This window comes from Miniopterus natalensis, chromosome 4 (genome assembly GCF_054644295.1).
Source record: "Miniopterus natalensis isolate mMinNat1 chromosome 4, mMinNat1.hap1, whole genome shotgun sequence".
Classification (NCBI taxonomy): domain Eukaryota; kingdom Metazoa; phylum Chordata; class Mammalia; order Chiroptera; family Miniopteridae; genus Miniopterus; species Miniopterus natalensis.
The window spans coordinates 65198498-65219109 of NC_142084.1; the positions used below are offsets into that span (position 1 = coordinate 65198498).

The window sequence follows — 20612 nt, forward strand, 5'->3', positions numbered from 1 at the left end:
GCCCCTATCTTCTCACTCGCCCACAGACAGCAGCAGCCAGCCTTGGGCTCCACAGGGCTTTGTCACATGGGTGGCATGAGCGGCCAGAGAAGAGGTGGCCTCACAGCAGCCAGGGCACGACACTGCTTTCAAACCCATTTTATTCTCTCCAGACTAGAAACACTTATTTCTACCCACCCCACCCCGAGCTTCGCCAGCCGGGGTCTGTGGGCCTCAGAGTGGGTCTGGGGGCCTCTCCGAGGGCTCCGTGGCCTCAGCCACCCCCACGGAGGTGGCACTGCAGCAGCGGTGTGGGCTGGCCCGGGCCAGCAGCTCCAGCCTCCGCGAGCGCAGCCGGGCCTGGATGGCCCAGATGGGGGGCTGGTGGCTGCGCACCGAGGGGTCCTCATCGCAGCAGCTCTCAATGGTGGAGTCGGAGCTGTCCTCCGTGCTGGCCACCGACTGCTTGCACACGGGGCAGGAGCGCTGGGCGGCCTGGGAGAACCAGGGGTCGATGCACTTGCAGTGATAGGTGTGGGAGCAGGGCAGGATCTTGAGCTGCTCCCCCTCCTCGTATTCGTCCAGGCAGATGGCACACAAGTCATTGAGCCGGGTGAAGGTGCGGACCTCGGCCTTCTGGCTGGCCGGCTTCTTGACCGTCACAGGCCCGCAGGTCCACCAGGCCCACAGCCAGTTCCACAGGTGTCTCAGGATGAAAAAAGTGGACATGAGCAGGGCCAGGGTGCGGCCCAGCACCCAGGAGACGGCCAGCATAGGGTGGCAGTCCAGGTCAGGGCACTGCGGGTAGTTGGGCAACAAGAGGACGTGGCCTGACTTGTCACAACACATGATGACGCGCAAATCCTGCGAGGCAGCCTCGCCCACGAACACCGCGGGGATGGAGATCTGGCGCCGCAGGTCCTCATACACGTGCGCCATGCGCACGAGGTCGTCCGAGAGGACGTTGTGGACGATGGCGGCCTTGAAGCCGGCCTGCTGGGCGTGCAGCACCTTCAGGTCAAACGTGCAATCGTAGCGCCGAATGAGCACGATGGCACCCAGCGAGCCGTTGCCCACCGGCTGGGGGCCCTCGATGGGGTGGCACGCGTTAGCCGGCTTGGCCTCCATCAGGTAGCCCCGCACACCCTCGGCGGCCAGGGGCACCCCGAACATGGCCGGCAAATCCGCAAAGTCCACTGTGCTCAAGTTGCCATCCAGCACGGCCCGCACCACCGCCTGTGAGGGCACCAGCAGCGCCAGCAGGACCAGTGCGGCCTTGACCACGCTCAGGGCCAGGGCCAGCCGCTGCTGCCCCATGGCCGCCCACCCCCTGCTTCCGTGTGAACCTAGGTCCCACGGAGGATGGCAGATGGGAGGCCTTTGGGCATCTCCAGGACCTCCCAGGGGCCCGTAGCCAGAGTGGAATGGAAGTGAGCTTAAGCGGGAGGCTCAGAGGCAGGTAAGCAGAGCGACCGGGACCCCGGTGGCCCTAGGCAGAAACTACTCCTGGTGGCAGTCACATCCGCATTGTATCTTTGAAGGCTGGTCTCAGGAGGAACTGACCTACCAGGGTGGCCTTGCTGGCAGATGATGCCGAGGCCAGGTCCCCCCAGGGTTCTAGATGCCCCCAGCCTCTGTGACATCGCCCAGTTACATTCTGCCCTCAGGAGCCCCCTTTATGGTCACCATCTTGGCTTCCACTGCTCATGCACCCAGTGAAAGGCATCCCCCCCCCCCCGCGCCAGCTGCTCCCGCCCCCCATCAGTGGGGTGGACTCCCCTGGCGACTGTAAGCTTAATCAGATATCTGCCTCTGACTGATTGATTCACTCGCTCCCTTTTGGTTAATGTCTAAGTGCCTACTATAACACAAGGTCCTGGTTTTTACACGGGAACAATTAAACTTACGGAGGCAGAAAACACTGCTGGAGAGAGGGATCTGTCTGCACAGAATGAGGTGCTAGGCACTGGGTATACAGTGGGGACCAAGACAAAACCCCCAGCCTTACAGAGACAGCCAGTAAGCAAACTAAATAAATGAATGAATCGACCATCGAAAGAAGTAATTTCAGAGCGTAGAGTGCTGTGAAGGAAATTAAGCTGGCATTTGACAGAGAGGGGCAGCCTTCACTGGGGTGCTCAGGGGAGGTCTCCCCAAGGCAGGGATGTTTGAATGGAAGTCTAAAATGAGGAAAGACCTTCCCTTCTAAAATATTCCTCATTCTTGGGGTGCCACCTGGGGTTCGTTGATTGGCATCATGCCATTTCTTTGTTCATCCAATATTTGCTAAGCACCTACTGTGTGCCAGGTTCTGGGCTGGACACTGGGGGCCAAGAGGTAACCAAGGGAAGGAGAGGGAGGGGGGGAGGAAGAGGTAAGTGAGGCAGAAACAATGGCTGGCACAGAAGGCGGTCAGGGAAGCCCCCTCTGCACAGCTGGGCATTTGCATGGAGGCTGGGAGGGTGAGGAGTTGGCAGGAGGTGGTGGGGAAGCCCCGAGTTCATGGCACACACATCTGGGGAAGAGCAACTGAACACTGTGGGGGTGTGGACAGCAGGAATGAAGAGGGAACCAGCTGCAGTATGGGGGCTCTCACAGATCATGATGAACAGTCCGCATTCTGTCGTAAGTGCCGGCCTGGGTTCCCTACAAGCAGCCTGAAGGCAAGGATTCCCGTCCAAGTGGCTTCTGTGGGAGGCTATCCCAGGAGGAAGTGGGGAAGTGAGAGAGGGAAGGGAAGGAGCCAGCACAGGACGCATAAGCGAGCAGGAAACTGGTGAGCAGATGGGGTCAGTCCTATGGGGACCCCTGGGAGATAACCCAGGCCATGCACCCCAGAGATGCCCCACTGGAGGGACAAGGGCACTGGAGCATTTATGCACCAGCACCTGCCAGCCACTGGTTGCCAGGAGTGGCATCAATTCGTTTTGTTTTTTTTTTAATCTTCACCCAAGGACATGTTTTTCATTGATTCTAGAGAGAGAGGAAAGGAGAAGGAGAGGGAGAGAGAGAGAAAAACATCTGATGTGAGAGAGAAACATTGATCAGTTGCCTCCCGAATGAGCCTGGACCAGGGATCGAACCTGCCACCCTCTGGTGCACGGGATGATGCTCTAACCAGTGGAGCAACATCAGCCAGGGAGAGGTGGCATCAATTCTGTGACATTTCTAGCCTGCCCTGGCAAGAGCAGAGCAGGCTCAGGCAGAGAGTCAGAGCTGGGAGGCCAGCACAGGGAAGCAGTGAGGGCCCGGGGTCTGGGGGGGGCCACTGACCACATCACCCACAGAGCCTGTGGAGCTGCTGCACTGACCCACACAGCAGCCACTAGCTATATGCAGTTGTTGAAATACATTAAAAATATATTTTAAAAAAATTCAGTTCCTCACGCTTGCCACATTTCAAGGGCTCCATGGGCACATGGGAGGGACCATGTTGGGTGGCTAGAGCCTGGAACATTCCCACCATGACGTAGAGTTCTACTATGCTAGAGGATTTGAAACAAGAGTATCTGATACAATCCAACTGAGGCACTAGGAAAATCCCTCTGGCTACTGAGGGAAAACAGCTAGTTGGGACTGAGGGCCAGTGGAAGCCAGAAGCCCAGGGCAAGTGTCCAGACTAGTGCAGTAACAGTAGGGGTGGAACAGAGCTGTTTGTAAGTAGCATCTCCAAGGGGTCCTGACCATTTGGAGAGGTAAGGGGGGGGGGGGGAGAGGCAAATTCCACTGTGAGTGGCAGGTAGAGGTGGGATGGCCATCGCCAAGATGAAGACTAGATACTGATCTTTATGTGGGCCTCACTGAGTCTGAGGGGTCAGGGAGAAACCCAGGGGGGTCGCCCAACTGGCAGCTGGACTCTAATGGCAGAGGCCTGGGCAGACGTAGGAAACTGGACCCATGGGGCATTCTGGCCAAAGGCCCAGCTGGCAACCACTGGGCTGTGATGCGAGTTGTCAGGCGGAAGCAGAGCCGAGTCCCCAGGCTCGAAGGCACAGCTTGCCTAAATGCTAACAAGTTTTGCCTCCAAATGGTGGTGGGGTATGTGCGTGTGTATGTGTGTGTTTAATTCTGGAATGAATTTAATTCTAATTCCGCCGACTTTGGGGATGGGAAACAGCTGTCTTAATGAGTTAAACAGTGGGTTTAAAATAGCGAGCATCTGTTCGCAGTCTGAGCCAGCACCCGCGGAGGCCACGCTGAGGCTCAGGCCTCACAGTTGGGGGACCTGGTTTCGGTTTTAGGGATGGAAAAGAACACAGGGCTGTCAGGTCCAACGTGCAGGTTCAAAGCCAGCCTGGCCATTGGGCAAGTTACCACCCCCCTAGGGTTTCTGCTGCTTCATCTGTAAAAATAGGGCTGTTTACCCAGCTGAACTGTACCCTGTGCTGGGACTGGGAAGACAGCTGTGGACAGATCAGGCCTGTCCTGTGGAGGTGACAGACTATAAGCATATACCCTGGCCCTCAGATGTCTCCTGGCTGTGTTGCCTGAATTACTCTGTGCCTCACTTTCCTCATCTGTACATGGAGCTATTGATAGTACCTGATGCACAAAGTTATAAAAAGTTTAGATGAGTCCACCCTTGAGAGGTGTGGGGTGTAGAGTGAGGTTCGGGGCAGACAGCAAATCCTATGTAAATGTTAATGGACCTTTTAAAAAGTAGAATACAAAATAGAATCTAGAAGAGCAAAAAGGGCTGGAGGGAAGAAATAATAGGGCGATGGGTACCACAGAGGGGCCTGATTGGGCCGGATTTAGATGGGGAAATCAGGGAGGCTTCCCTGAAGAGGTGACCTTTGAGCTGAGACCTGAAGGAGGGGGAGGAGCCGCCCATGTGCATAGCAGGCGTTGAGGGTTCAGGCAGTGGGGTTCAGGCAGCAGGTGCAAAGGCTCTGTGGTAGGGCTGTGTTAGGGCAAGTCTTGCCCGCCTCCACTCGGTCATCTTTGTATGAGTCCAATGGGGTGTAATGGGGGGGTTGTTGTTTTTGTTTATTTGTTTTGGTCTTTCTTAAACAGTTTTTAGGTGATATTCATGAAGAGCAGTCAGTACCTAGAACTGTGCCACCGATGAAAGGAAAGCCTGTCTGAGAAGGTGCGTTTCTTCCCCGGGCTGTTCCACCCTGGGGCCTCTGCTGGGACAACAGAATCAAGTCTCAAATGATGCCTTTTTAATTGTATCCCTAGTAGTGTAGATGCGGGGCAGGGCTGCATCATACCTCCGTGGATATAAAATATCTGGTTCCTGCTTTATGATACGGAGCAGTGACCGTGCTTTATCAGAGCTGTTTTTAATGATGTTATTCTAGAATGTTTTCTTTCCAGATGATGATGGAGAAGCTAATAAAAAAAAAAAAAATGGTGCCAGGTGCCACAACAGTAACAGAACTTTGCTGTTTTCTGGGGATTTATTTTTACCTTTTTTTTTTCTAATGGAGTGTGCTGGACATCGCTGTAATTTTGTTCAGGTGACTGCAAAACCTGGAAGAGCTGTTGCTGCTATTGGTGCATAACATGCTGCTATTAGTCTTTTTATATAAATGAATATATATACACATACATATATAATTTGAATTTTTGGAAACTTTAGCTGTGCTGTCAACTTTGGAAAAACTATCCCAGTTGTCCTGTGTTGGGTTGGCATTGTACAGAAGTTAACAGCCATATTGGTCTGGAAATGTCCAACATAATTTTTTCCATTTGTAGAGGGGTAATGCACTGTATTAAATATGTAAGGTCTTAATCTGCATGAGTTTGATTACAGGAACTAATAAATTATTCCCTAAGTTTAAAAAAAAAAAAAGTGAAACTCATTGCCCTGGCCTGAAGGGTCTTGGGTTCGATTCCAGCCAAGGGCATGTACCTCAGTTGCAGGCTCAATCCCTGACCCCAGCTGGGGAGCATGTGGGAGGCAACCAATTGATGTGTCTCTCACATCTCTCTCCCCCCCCTTCCTCTCTTCTCTCTCTCTCTCCCACTATCTCTGAAAAGCAATAGAAAAAATATCCTCCGGTGAAGATTTTTTTTAAAAAAAGTGAAACTCATACCTACCCTATGACCCAGCAATTCCACTCCTAGGAATTTACCCAAGAAAAACAAGAGCACGTGTCCACACAGAGGCTGGTCCCCGCATGTTCAGAGCAGCTTTGTCCGTAACAGCCCCAAACTGGAAACCATCCAGCTGTCCACCCAGGTGAGCAAATAAACACACAGTGGTCCACCCAAACCAGGGGACACTCCTCAGTCCACCCAAACCAGGGGACACTCCTCAGTCCACCCAAACCAGGGGACACTCCTCAGTTAGAAAAAGGAAGGAGGCGCAGAGACGCAGCAACTCAGACAAACCCCAGCCACACGCCGAGCCCAAGACGCCAGGCACACAAGTGTCTGCCTGGAAAGTGCAAATGAATTCAGAGCTACCGAAAGCAGATCCGTGGCGGTGACAAAAAACCCAAGGGACCTTTTGGGGGCAACGAACGCGTTCGCTGTCCCGCTGGTTGTACAGGTGCGTGTGCGCAAAACTAGGCTTAAGGTTGTGAGTACGCGAAACGCAGTTTATTCTTGTAGTATTCATTTGTTAATTACTGTATTATTTATTTGTATTATTTGTCTTCTTCTTCTTCTTGCTATTATTTCATGTCCTTAATTTAACTTACTTTTGCCTACCCCTGTATTTGCAGTCTCTTGTATGCCAGCTAAATCCCAATAAAGCGACAAAGACAAAATGAAATAACGAAAACAAAACAATCACCTAGCCCAGGGCCCGGGGACAGGGAGTACCAGCTGGGTTGGGGACTTCATGGCCATCAGGGGGGTGGGGGACAGGCAGGGCAGGATAGGGGAATTTAGAAGAAGCTTCCTGAAGCAGGAGTCCAGGGCCACAAGCTTGCCTCCCAAATTCTCCTCCTCTCCACCCTCTACCCGCCCCCATCCTGGGAAAGGAGTCTGGCCACGGAAAGTCGTTTCTTAACGTTCTGCTCTCTGCCAACCAGACACAAGATTAATCACGGCCATAAACACACTGGGCGCTGCCTAAATATTTCATAGATCCGTGCGTGTGCTCACACACGCGCACACACTCACATGCAGCCGGTGGGCTGGCATGCTCGTTTGTTAATATTTTGCTTTTCTTTAAAGGAGGCTGCAGGTGGACAAATGGAGAGCGCCCTCCCCCTTCTCTTCCCTCTCGTCCTCTCCTGTATTTTTTTTACTCCTCCCACCAGAGGGGTCTCTAGGAGAAGGGAGGGGGGTTGGGGAAGCCTTTGGCCCCAGGCTCAAGGAAGGAATCAGTTTCCCCCACTGACTGAGTCTTTGCAAGGTGGTAGCTGTGCTGGGAGGGTGTAGGGAGTAGCAGGGGGCCTGGGCTTATTATTGGGGAAAACTGGAGGCCCTTGTGCCATTATGAAAAGTGGCCAAGGGTCCCCTCCTCCTTCCCAGAGGCTTAATCAACACTCATTTATTTATTTGACAAAAGTTTCCTGGGGCTGTAGAGTGTGGTGGTTTAGAGCACAGACTTGGGATCAAGAGAGACCTGGGTTCAATTCAGCCTCCACAACTTCTTGGTTGTGTGACCTCAGTTTTCCCATATGTAATATGGGCATAAAATTGTATCCTATGTCACCAGGCTGCTGTCTGAGGCCTAAATTAGACCTAACATCCTGATAAAGTTCTCAATGTGGGGCCAGGTATACAGTTGGTGCCCAATCAATGTAGCTATCATGACAGGGGTATTCCTACTGTTTGTTGAGCTCTGGGCCCTGTCATAGGAGCTAGGCCTTGAAGCAGTGAAGGAGATAGATGGTTACCTCCCCCATACTCAGACCTTATTTCTTCTTTCATCCTTGCACTTTACATATGGAAGTTCAAAGCCACAGAAGGGTTTGTGAGACTCATGCATGGCTGAACCCAGAGATGCCTCAACGATCTCAAGGACTCTTCTTTTGCATATGGGGAAACCAAGACCCAGAGAAGGGGAGGGAGGGTTCCCAGATCTCCACTTCTGAGCCCAGCCCTCAGTCGCAAGAGGGACCTGAGGCCCTGGGCAGTGTGGCTCAGTTGGTTGGGTGTCATCCCGCGCACCTGGAGGTTGCTGGTTTGATTCCTGGTCAAAGGCACATGCTGGGGTTGCAGGCTCCATCCCCATTGGGGGACATGCAGGAGGCAGCCCATGGATGTTGCACTCTCACATCAATATTTCTCTCTCTCCCTCTCCATCCCCTCTCTCTAAAAATCAATAAACTATTCTTTAAAAAAAGGGGGGGACTGAGATATTCCCAGTCACATCCCCCCTTCCTTGGCTCTGCAGCTGTGGGAGCAGCCTGCCTGCAATTTACCAAATGTGACAGTGTTTTGACCCGATGGTACAGCCTGAGCCAGTGGCATCTGCAGAGCTGTCAAACCTCCCATGCCAGGTCTCAGTGATGGAGCAAGGAAGCAAGCGTCAGGTGCTTACTGGGTACCAGAGCCCAGCTGGCCTAGCACTTCTGCAGATGCGGGGGCTGCTCAAGACTCTCAACAACCCTAAGAATAGATAGGTCAGGACCCCATTATACAGATGTGGAAACTGAGGCTCCAGGATGGAACACATATCACTGCATGTCACACAGATATTCATCTGAGTCCCTTCTCTTGCTAGAGGGCCTGAGTTCGGGCTGCAGACAAGCAGAGATGGAGACAGACCCAGGCTCTGCCCTCTCAGGGCGCATGTCCGGGGGGAGATTGGGCAACAAGCAATAACCACGATACATAATTGTATGGTATGTGGGGTAATAAATACTATGGGGAAAAAGAAAGCAGGGAAGGAGATACATGGTGCCAAAGATGGAGGATAGTGAAAGTTATAAATGGGGGGGGCTCACTGACATTTGAATAGGTGACATTGGAATAGACACCTGGAGGAGGTGAGAGAGGTTGCTATGTATCTGGAGAAAGGGTGCTCCAAGCAGAGTGAACAGCCTGTGCAAAAGCCCTGGGCAGGTCCATGCCCATCATGATGGAGGAACAGTGAGGAGGTCCATGTGTCTACAGCAGAGTGAGCAAGGGGGAGGGAGGGAGAAGGTAAGGGCAGGAAGGGGACAGGGCAGGTCGTGTAGGGCCTTATGGGCAGTAGGTAGGACTTGAGCTTTTACCAGGAGGGGGGTGAGAGCCCTGAAGGGCTGTGAGCAGAGGAGCAACTACACCTGACTCAGGTGCTCGCAGACTCTTTCTGGTGGCTGCTGTGGGTAGACAGGCTCTGGCAGGCAAGGACAGGAGCCAAGTTGGGCAGTTACATTATCATAAGTGACAGTGGAGGGGTTGGGGCAGATTGAGCTCAGGTGGTCTGGGAAGGCATCACTAAAGAGACCAATGAGAAGCAGTTGTGAAGATCTAGGCTAAGAAAGGGTGTTCCAGGCAGAGGGCACAGCCAGTGCAAAGGTCCTGAGGCAGGAACCAACCTGCCTGTGTGAAGAACAGCTTGGAGATGGAGTGAGGTGGGAAGGGGGATGTGGGAGAAGGGCGCAGATTCCGGACCACACAGAGCTCTATGGGCAGCAGTAAGGAGTCTGAGTTTGAGTTTTAGTCCAAAGCAATGGGGAGCCATGGGAAAGCTTTGAGCAGGGGAGGGACACAACAGGATGAATGGTTTGGTAGGCAGAATAATATCTCCCAAAGATGCTCTCATCCTAATCCTTGAACCTGTCAATAAGGTTCCTTACATAATGTAGTGGGATGAATGGGGTCCCCCCAAATTCATGACCACTCAGAACCCCAGAATGTGACCTTATTTGGAAATAAGGTCTTTGTGGGTGTGATTAGTTAAGAATCTCACATGAAATCACCCTGGATCTGGGGTGGGCCCTACATTCAGTGACTGCCGTCTGTGTAAGAGGAGAGGACACAGAGGCACAGGGAGAAGAGGCCAGGTGAAGACAGAGACAGAGATGGGGGTGATGCCACAAGCTAAGGCGCACCAGGGCCAGCAGAAGCCGGCAGTGGTCCCGTACAGGTGGGCAAACGTAGGTTCTTCAGTTGTGAGTACGGGAAACACAGGGTTAATAAAGCTTTTGTAATAATCATAACCTGCACGTTTTTCCATACACACAGCTGTAAACCTACTTTCGCCCACCCCTGTATATTTAACCACAGTAAAATATATATATATATTTTTTTTTTTTAATATATCTTTATTGATTTTCCAGAGAGAGGAAGGGAGAGGGAGAGAGAGAGAGATAGAAACATCAATGATGAGAGAGTCACCGATCGAGCCCGCAAAGCCGGCATGTGCCCTGACGGGGAATCGAACCCCAACGCCTGGATCCTAGGTCGACGCTCAACCGCTGAGCCACGCCCGGCCGGGCAAAAATATTTTTAAATTTTACAAAGTAATATTTGGTGGTCCCAGGTTTTCTTTTGGGGTGAAAATTTGTTTGGAACTAGAGAAGGGCAGTACAACCTTGGGAACGTACTAACTGTGCTGAATTGTTAATTTTGTCAATTTCACCTCGATAAAACAATTACAAAATAAAACAAAATAAATCTTACCTTGGGTGACGCACGTTGACGCTTTGATGCAGATGCTTCCAGAGCTTTCTCCTTCCGCGTCACTGTTCTGCAGCTTCCTCTTGCCCCCTCGGCGTCCCCGACACGGGGCACCTCGCCCTTTGTCAGGGCCGCGAGGTTTTCCTCCGCGGACAGCGGGGGTCTCGCGCCCCCTGGTGGCCGGCTTCCAGTGATTTCCAGTTATTGGCGCTCCAACGCCACGACGAAGGGGGAGCGTCTCTCCAGCTCTAGAACAGGGGCAGGGGCTGAGTTTGGTTTACTTTGAATTTCCATGGATGCTGCCCACACCTTCCACTGACCCCATGTGTATGAGGGTGCTTGCTTGGTGCCCCCCTCCCCTCAAAGACTGACCCAGGGCTCCTTAGTGCCCCTGGAATACAACCCCTAGTCTGCCCCGCAGCCCCGAAGGCCCTGCACAACCTGCCCACGTCCACTCCCTGCTCTCGCCTCCTCCCGCTCTCCCCTTCGCTCACTCTGCTCCAGCCACAAGAGCCTCCTGGCTGTTTCTCAAACACAACATACATGGTCCTGCCCCAGGGCCTTTACACGAGCTGCGTCCTCTGCCTGGAGTGCTCCTCCCACTTACCTCCTTCTCCAGAGGAACTCAAACCACAGCTCCCATTTCATTTACTCATTGAGGAAACAGGTGAGGGTGTCTGAGAGAGAATGTGAGAGACCATCCAAGGGGAGAAGCCAGGGAGAAATCAGAGAGGAGGGCGCTGGGCTTGGGCATGGTTGGGGAGGGGGTGGTTGGCGGCTGATAGGGGGGCAGGGGGCAGCCAGCCCTATTGTGTGGACCCTCAGACCCCCGCCCCCCACCAATACTCTAGCTCTCCTACATCAACACTCACCAGAGATGCAGGAAATATTTTCTCTCCAGCTGACACTTTTGGCAAAATACAATTCCCCCAGCTTTTTTCCGTGCAAAAAACATGTCCATCAAAACCGTCCCGACAGTGCCTGTGGGAGACAGAGGCCGCTGGATCTGGTCTGGGGATGGTAGAAAGCGCCCCAGGGAGGAGATGCGGATGCAGCAGGCTCCCTCTCCCTGCAGTGTGAGGGCGACTAAAAGCAGTAAGAACAATAGTAAAATGTCAGCCACTGAGCGCTCGCCAGGGCTGGGCGCTCCCCTGTCTATGCCTGCTCAAGTCCATGATTATTATTATTCCCATTTTGCAGATGAGGAAGCTGAGCCCAGAGAGGGCAAGACACTTCCCCAAGGTTACACAGCAGACCCGGGATGGACCCAGACCCTAAATGACTTCCCCAGGGATGCCTGGAAGAGCCCCTACCCAGAAGGGGGAAGGCAAAGGCAATGGAGGCATCCCTTCAGCTGCCCCAGGGCCTCGAGCAGGTGCCGCTCAACAGCTCCAGGTGGGGCCAATTAAAGCGGCCTGTGACTTAATAATCTCTCACACATACACCCCAGATTAACATAACCCCCGCAAATCTGCACACACCCATGCCCCCACATTCACAAACCTGCATACACACATGCCCCCACGGAAACTAATGTGATGTTGGTTGTCAACTATTAAGAAAAGAAAAAAGGGAAAAAGGGGTGGGGGGATGGCTCTGTGACTGGGCGGAGCCAGGAGGTGCACTAGCTGAGAGGGTCCGGGCCCACAGTGGTGATGGGGACAGAGCGTTCTTTCATCCCCACACTGGCTGGTCATGTCTTCCTCAGCTGCCTACATTGTCCCTGGCACATCCTAGTCCCCACAAACCCCTAAGCTAAGGGTGAGTGTGGCAAAAGCAGCTGTGCAACCTTACGTTGCTTAACCTCTCTGTGCCACAGTTTCCTTACTGGTTAAAATAGACATAAAAAATAATCCCTATATCTCCATTAAAACTGTTAATGTTCCAAAAACACTTGGGAAAGGTACAGCCTCGAGAAGGGCTGCAGGAAGATGGCTCTGGTCCTGGAACCCCAGCTGCTGCCTGTTCCTGTGGCCAGGGATTGACTTTTCTAGAACATTGCCCCTCCTCCCAGTTTCCATCCAGAGCCAGCATAGTCACATAAATCCCGCTTTACGGCTGTTATTGACGGGAGCAGGGAGAGCAGCCCCAGCAAGGCCCAATTAATTTTCCCGTCTGGCATCTGTGTGCCTGGCGAATTTCTGAGCTCCTGGAGGGAGGGGGCAGAGCAAGCTGGGGACAGGCCAGGCTGAGGACAAGGTCATGGGCAGGCCAGGGCATTCTGGACTCCCCATCCAAAGAGCACTGTTCAGGGAGTCCCAGATCCTGAGCCCCAGGCTCTTGTCTGGAGGGTGGGATAGGAGATGGCTCTAAGCTCTGAGTATGGGGCAGGATTTGCAATTTTTAATTAAGATGAAATTGAGGGTTTTGCCACAGAGACATTTGAGCAAAAACCCAAAGGAGGTGAAAGGGAGAGCCATGTAGCTTTCTGAAGGAACAGCTTGCCAGCAAAGGGAACGGCCTGTGCAAAGGCCCTGGAGCAGGACTGTGTTTGGCGTGTTGGAGAAACAGGAGGTCTGTGTGGCTTGAGAAGAGTGAGGGCGGGAGAAAGAGAGAGGAAGTGAGGGCAGGGAGGGGATGGAGGCAGGTCATATAGGGCCTTGTGGAGAGGACTTGGGCTTTTACCCCAGGGAGGTAGGAGCCCTGGAAGGCGGTGGACAGAGTAGGAACCCAACTCAGCTGCTCACAGGCGCCCTCTGGCCACTATGGGGAGAACAGCTGACTGATCCACAGTGAAAACAAAACCCAGTTAGTAAATTCTCACTATTGCCACCCAATTAATAAGTTCTCCCTATTGTGGTAAAATATAAAACATAAAATTTACCATTTTAACCATTTTTAAGTGTACAGTTTAATTCATTAACTACATTCTCATTGTTTTACAACCATTGTCACTGTCTACCTCGAGCTTTCTCATCTTCCCAAATTGAAACTTTGTCTCCATTAAATGCTAACATCCTGCCCCCAGTGCAGATGGACATTGAGCACGTTATGCGCTCCCACCATCTGGCTCCCGCCATCTACTTTCTGTCTCTAGGAATCTGACCCTCTAGGGGCCTCCTGTGAGTGCAGTCACACAGCATTAGTCTTTCTGTGTCTGGCTTTCTTCACTGTGCGTAACGTCCTCAATGCTCATCTGCGCTGTAGCAGGTGTCAGCATTTCCTTCCTTTTTAAGGCTGAAGAGTATTCCATTGAGTGGGCGGACACTTGCTCATCCATCATCCATCTGTGGACACTCGGGCTGCCTCCACCTGTGGCTACTGTGAATAACGCTGCTATGAACATGGGTGGGCAAATATCTCTTTGAGACCCTGCTTTCAATCAAGTTTCATTTAATCGATTTAAATTTAAATAGCCACACCCGGCAGGCGTGGCTCAGCTGTTGAGCATCAACCTAGGATCCAGGGGATCGCCTTGATTCCTGGTCAGGGCACATGCCCGGGTTTCGGGCTTGATCCCTGGGGGGGGGGTGCAGGAGGCAGCTGATCAATGACTCTCTCATCACTGATGTTTCTCTCTCTCTCCCTCTCCCTTCCTCTCTCTGAAATCAATAAAGACATATTAAAATAAATAAAGAAAACAAATTTTTAAAAATTTAAAAAGCCACATGTAGCCAGTGGCTACTGTATTGGACAGTGTGGCTCTAGGAGGATTGAAGGAATTGAAAATAAATTTCCCCTTTCTTCAGTGTAATTTAATTTAATGACCTGCCTGGGCGAACAAATGACATCTTATTAACCACCTATACTTGTCCAGAGTGGGACACGCCTGTTTTTAGTGTTCCCTTCTTGCTAGCCTTGTACCTGGAAAAGACACAACCCTGAGTCCTCTTGGTGTAGCACTGACACTCCCAGCCCAAAGTGACATTTGCTGTGATGGGCAAGAGCGCACAGGACCGTGGGGGAGCCCAGAGAAGTCCCTGATCCACCCTGGGGTTGAGAAAGGCTCTCTGGAGGAGGCAGCCTCTGTGCTGACCCCAGGGATGAGACACAAGCACCGGTGAGACGGGGGAGTGTGTTCTGGGTGGGGGGACCCCCAGAGCAAGGACACAAAAGCCTGAAGGAGAGAGGAGCACACCGCAGAGCAGCGTGGTCATGAAGGGGGTGAAGGGATGAGCCGCTACTTTGCCTCCGGGGGAAGTAATGCCACACCCCTTGTACATAAGGGGAAACTGAGGCTCAGAGGCCAAGCTGCTCCCTCCAAGTCAAATGGCCAGGAAGAGGAGCAGCCTCACTTGGAAAATGGACATTTGAGGTCCTTCTTCATTCTCACCCCCTAGCTCTGAGACTCCTTTTATGACCTCGAGATTAAACAACAATGACGAACAATAACAGGAGTAGCAGTATTTATTGAACACTTTCTTTCTTTTTGTATTTATTTATTGGCTTAAGAAAGGAAGAGAGACACACACATTGATTTGTTGTTTTACTTATGCACGCATTGGTTGATTCTGGTATGTGCCCTGACCAGGAATCAAACCCGCAACTTGGTGGATCGGGACGGTGCTTTGACCAGCTGAGCTCCCCGGCCTTGAGCACTTTCTGTGTGCTTAGTACTATGTCAATGCTGCATTTACACTGGGGGTCAGCCCAGAACCTGTTTTGGACATTTTTAAATGGTTGGAAAAAATCAAAGAATAATATTTTGGGACACACAAATATAATATGAAATTCAAATTTCAGTGTCCATAAATAAAGTTTTATTGGCACACAGCCATGCCCGCTCATTTACATATGGTGGCTTTCACGCAATGGCAGAGTGGGCCCTATGGTCTGCAAAGCCAGAAATTTTGCCTCTCTGGCTCTTTACAGAAAACATTTTCTATCCCACACTGTTCGTGGATTAACTCCTTGCATCAGCCATGTGAGTTAGATGCTGTTGCTTTCCTCAATATATACAGATGGGGAAAACGAGGCACACAGAGTTGAGTGGCTTAGCTAAGGTTACACTGGATAAGTGGCCAAACAGGGATTTGAACCGAAGTCTGTTGGACTCCCCGGGCAGTGCTCTCAGCTTCGCGCCATACCTGGTCATGCCCCCGACCCGACCCTCAGCACTTGGGACTGGGAGTATCTAGGTCCAGTTGTTTCTCCCCCCAGCCTGGGGAAGGGGTGGGCGGCCAGCAAGTGCCCAAAGTAAGCTCCAGATTCCGCTCTGCTCCCTCCCTTGGGGACCATCCAGGAAGACAGCCAATTAAGAGCAAATCAATTAAGCAAACTGCTGCCCTGTTTTTCTGACTTCAATCAAGAGGCTCACGTTCCGGGACTGCCAATTTAGGTTCAAGCAAATGCATTTGTGGGCATATCTGAGAAAGGCCCTCAGGATCAGGAATTTGTGCAAAGAACTCTGACCCGGCCTCCTGGGAGCCTGCAACAGTGGATTGTATGACCTGATCCCCACTGGGGATGTGGGTGGCAGTGCATGAGCTAATGCTGGGAGAGGGGAACTTGTGGAAAGGAGAGCCTTTTGCAGAAGATGAGCTGCTCAGTGTGACCAGGAGTGTGATGGGAGCAGTGGGAAAAGAAGGCTATAATTTGTGCATTTTACCTGTCAATCTAGTGATGAAGGTTGCTGTTTTTTTGTCACATGCTATTTGAGAGATTTGACAGCTGAAAAAAGAAGTGTCATAATGCAGGCTCTTCCTGCTGCACTTAAACCTGGAATGATAAGATTAGAGCTTCTGTAGACTTCATGGAGCCTGACAACAGCAATGTAGATAAAGCAGAGCAGAAAGACAAAGAGAAATGAGCTCCTGGATCCAGCCATGCCTGAAGCTCACATTCACCTGGATTTCCCAGTTAGAACCTGGACATTTATGCATATGGCTTCTGTGTGGTAACTAATAATGCTCTCATCAAATATTTCCTGATCTTCACCTTCTAAGATATGGAAGATTAGATTATTACTTAGCAAATTTCACTCAACCTCTCCCCAAACTCCACGGGAATAATATACTTCCCTGCCCGACTGATGTCAGGCCCAGCCATGTGACTTGCTTTGGCCAAGGCAACATGAGCAAAGTGACAGTGTGCCAGTTCTGAGCCTAGGCACTAAGAACTGCCACAAGACAAATATGTCTTGAGTAGCCACTAATCCAAGGAAGATGAGAAACACATGGACCAGATCTGGACTCAATTCACAGATGAGAACCTAGCCCAGCTGCCCTGCAGATGTGCAAATGAGAATTAAATGCATGTTGCTGAACGGCAGAGATTTGGTGGGTATGTGTAACACAGCAATAGCTGCCTGTTACGTGAGCACATGATAGGACTGCACTCCTGGCTTCTCTGATTGGTTGGACTGGGTGGGACTGCATGGCGAGTTATGGGACACAAACAGGGAACGGCCTGTGACGCTTCTGGGCCAGAGCATTTGTTGCTAGTGAGAGACCCTCCAGAGCTCTTCCTCTGTGCCACAGAGACCAACAACATTCCAAACAGTGGCTGCTCCCCAAGCCCCCAAAACCCACAGTGAATATACAGTGTGAATGGGAAATAAACCTTTGATGTCACTAGCCTCTGAGACAGGGGGCTGTGTGTTACTGCAACAAAACCAAGCATGTTTCGGTTTTCCAATAAGAATGGAAGGTTTTTGATAGTTTGGGCAGAAAAAGGAGGCATGTCTGCAAGCCCTAGGATAGTTCAGACCTACCTATTGGAATTTAAATCAACAAAACTCAGTACCTTCTCTAAGACAGTCTCATGTAGCCACCAGCCAAGCTTTCAGTTCCTTCCACGGCCTCACCATGATCATGTGAGAGGGGGTGTCATAACCCAGATACCCAGGACTCCATCCTTGGTGAGAGTCTGAATGCTGGTCGGTTTTGTTCTAAATGCATTGTAGCCAAGTGATATGTGGCCAGTGCAGATATTTCCACTTCCCTGGCCCGTAGCTTGGTATGGGCTTCAGTGTTTCCCAGCTTGTGTTGAAGTCTTCGAAAGCACCATCTTTTATTTCCGCCTCCATAGCTTTTCTTGCCTGCAAACACCCTGCCGTGATTACTCTCTTCCATGGACTCTCAGATGTGATCAGAGAGAAGAGCCACCCTTATTTTATATCCTGCTAAGGGAGAAAACAGCCCCGCCAATTAAATCGTGGGACAGGCGAAGAAGACACATCCCGATTTCCGACGTGTTAAAACTTGAAAATTGTGCATCTTAGAATCCGTGAGATGTGGTGTGTTTATGGCTTTGTGACTGTCTCTTCTGCTGGACCTAGGAGGCAGGATGTCGTTTGTCTTGGCTGCGGCTCAGTTTCCAGTGCCTAACACAGGGCCTGGCACCCAGTAGGTGCTCAATAAGTATTGGTTGAATGAATAAACTTTCTGGCCCGATGCTAGGAGATTTTCAAGTACTCTCGCATTTTATGCTTTCCACGCAGGCACCAAGCGGCAACTTACAGAGGGGAGACCGAATCCCCAGAAGGGATGGAGACTTGCCCAAGGCCAAACGATCAAGCCTCCCTGCCCAAGGCCTGGCTCCAGCTGTGACCCCCCCACACCAGTTCCAAATTGGACATCCAGGGCAGCCCGCGTCTGACCTCACCCCAAAATCCTTCTCCTCCAGCCGCGTCTCCCCAGAACCTGTTTTGTGAAAACCTAATCACGCCTGCCCGAAATTCAACATCAAAATTACTGCTGAGCCCTTGACTCGGGGTAATTAAGAGCGTTTTGGGATGCCTTGCTTGATTAAAAGCAGATCATCCGTTCAGAATGGAAATTCAGAAGGCAAATTGCTTTTGTTGCCACCAAGACTCTATTTTAAACAAGGCTCTGGAGCTAATAGAGGCTGTCAGTTGGGCTGTTGGCCTGCTCAGGATGCATTTGCTTGGCTTCCTTTGACCCCCCACCCCCCCACCCTGCACACACACCCTGCACCTGGTCCTTGGAGGGACCCCCGTCGGGCATCAGATCCTTAAAGTTGCCCCAAACCCTCTCCCATCTCAGGGACACCCCAACGTTTGCCGACATGTTCCCACTACCTGTTCCCACCACAGGCCTTCCCTCCCCTGCCTAGACCCCAGCCTCTGCCTGCCCCCTGGCCTCCCACCGCCAGTCCTGAGACTTCCTATCCACTCTCCCCAAAGGGCTCCTAAAATCAGGCTCCCTGCCCTCCCTCCTCAGCCAAATAACCCGCCCTACTCTTCCAGACTCAGCTTAGAAGTCACTTCCCCTGACCTCCAGGCTGGCTCAAGGGGCCCCTCTGGGCTCTTGCAGCTGCCTGAAAGCCCCCATTGTAGCTCTCACCACCCATGTTGTCACCGCCTGGTCGCATGTTCGTTTCCCTGCCTGGACTGTGAGTTCTGAGAGAACAGGGCCAGGCCTGTCTCAGCCATCGCTATGTCCCCAGCACCCAGAACGAGTCAAAGCACGGATGGGGGAGCCGGTAATAATGAGCGAACAACGACCACGTTGGTGTGAGAGGTGCTAGGGACCCCACGGATCTCAGACATCTGGCCCTCGAACAACCCCTCCCTCTGCCCTGAAGCCCACCGTTCTGCAGGCAAACAGAACGGGAAATGGCCTGTGACACTTCTGGGCCAGAGACACCCTCCAGAGCTCTCTTTCTCTGTGCCACAGAGACAGGGACACCCCAACGTTTGGAGTCCCCGCTTCTGCTATTTCAGGCCCTCCTTTCTCCAGCCAGTGAAGGAACCCGCATCAGAGCCTCAGCTCAAACAGAATATTTCTCTAGCTGAAGAAAGGCCAGCCCCTCCATCCCCAGGACGAGGGAGGTTGTGTGCTCCCCACACTGCGGAGGTTGGCGGCTGTGGGTGGGGAGGAGGGAGGTCTGGTTCAGAGGAACTGCCATGGGAAGTCCTTCCTGCAGTCTCACCTTGGGCAGGGAACATGTGGTCTCATCGGTTACAATATGTCCAGTTACTGGGAGGGTCGTAGTTACAACTTGGCAATCTTGCCATTAAGGGCGTAAAAACGCAAAGGACTAGTTGACAACATCTATCATCTATTTAAAACCATGGGCCCTAGCCAGTTTTGCTCATGGTTAGAGTGTCAGCCTGAGGACTGAAGGGTCCTGGGTTTGACCCTGCCAAGGGCACATACCTCGATTGGCCCAGGGTCGGGGTGTGTGGGGGAGGCAACCAATCAATGTATCTCTCTCACATTGAAGTCTCTCTCTCTCTCTCTTTCTCTCTCTCTCCCTTCCACTCTCCCATTCTCTCTGAAAAGCAATGGAAAAAATATCCTCTGGTGAGGATTTTAAAAAAAATTTTTAATTAAAAATAAATAAAATAATTTTTAAAACCGTGGGCATAGGTGTGCTTTAGCCTGGCAAAATCATTTCTAAGAATTAATAATGCAAAGCAGGGGCTCTCACCTGGAGGCAACTCCACTCCCCCAGGGGACACTGGGTGATATCTGGGGACATCTGTGGTTGTCACAACTGGGGGTGCTCCTGGTGTCAAGTGAGTGGGGGTCAGAGATGCTGTTCAACACTCTACAGTGCCCAGGATGCCCACCCCCCTAGAGAACGATCCAGACCCAAAGTCACCAGTGCCAAGGCAGGGTGCAGGGACCCTGATGCCAGCTATTTAGGGACACTCACTCTGCAACAGGCTTTTCTGATAACTTTTCTATTCTAATTTCCTGTGAGATGGACATAGACACCGTCCTATTTTCCAGATGCAGAATAGCAAACCCAGATCTCCAAAGACAGGGCCCGAGGTCATACAGTCCATTAAATGTCAGCCACTCAAGGGCAAGTCGCGTAGTCTCTGTCTCATTCACTTATGGGTCCCTGGGGCCTGGCACAGGACCTGGCACATAGTAGGTACTCAGGAAATGCTGAATATAGAGCTGAGCCGGGACTCAAACCCAAGCCCGGTGATTGTTGCTCCATACTCACAGCCCTGGACCAAGAGACCCCCTTGGCTGTCCCCCTTGTGTCCCCGCAACGCAGGGGCAGTGGAGCCCCACAGGCTATGGGCTTCTGGGATCTGGGAGGCGGTGGCTGAAGCTTAACTCCCCTATTGTGGCCTCTGAAAAGGGAGCAGGTGTTGGCGGCTTTGCCCAGGAGGCCCAGTCGCCGCCTTTGTGCCCTGAGCCGGCGGAATCCTCTGCTGGGCACCGGCCCCCTTTCAGCCCTCCGCTCCACATTCC

General features: G+C 51.9%; 1 protein-coding gene across 1 annotated transcript; it reads right to left on the minus strand.

Annotated features, from left to right (window-relative positions):
- Positions 1 to 213: 213 nt before the first annotated feature.
- On the minus strand, positions 214 to 1622 carry ZNRF4 (zinc and ring finger 4). Its single transcript, XM_016197943.2, has one exon. It carries the CDS (start codon positions 1294 to 1296, stop codon positions 214 to 216), a length of 1083 nt encoding a protein of 360 aa, XP_016053429.2. The 5' UTR covers positions 1297 to 1622.
- Positions 1623 to 20612: the final 18990 nt, after the last annotated feature.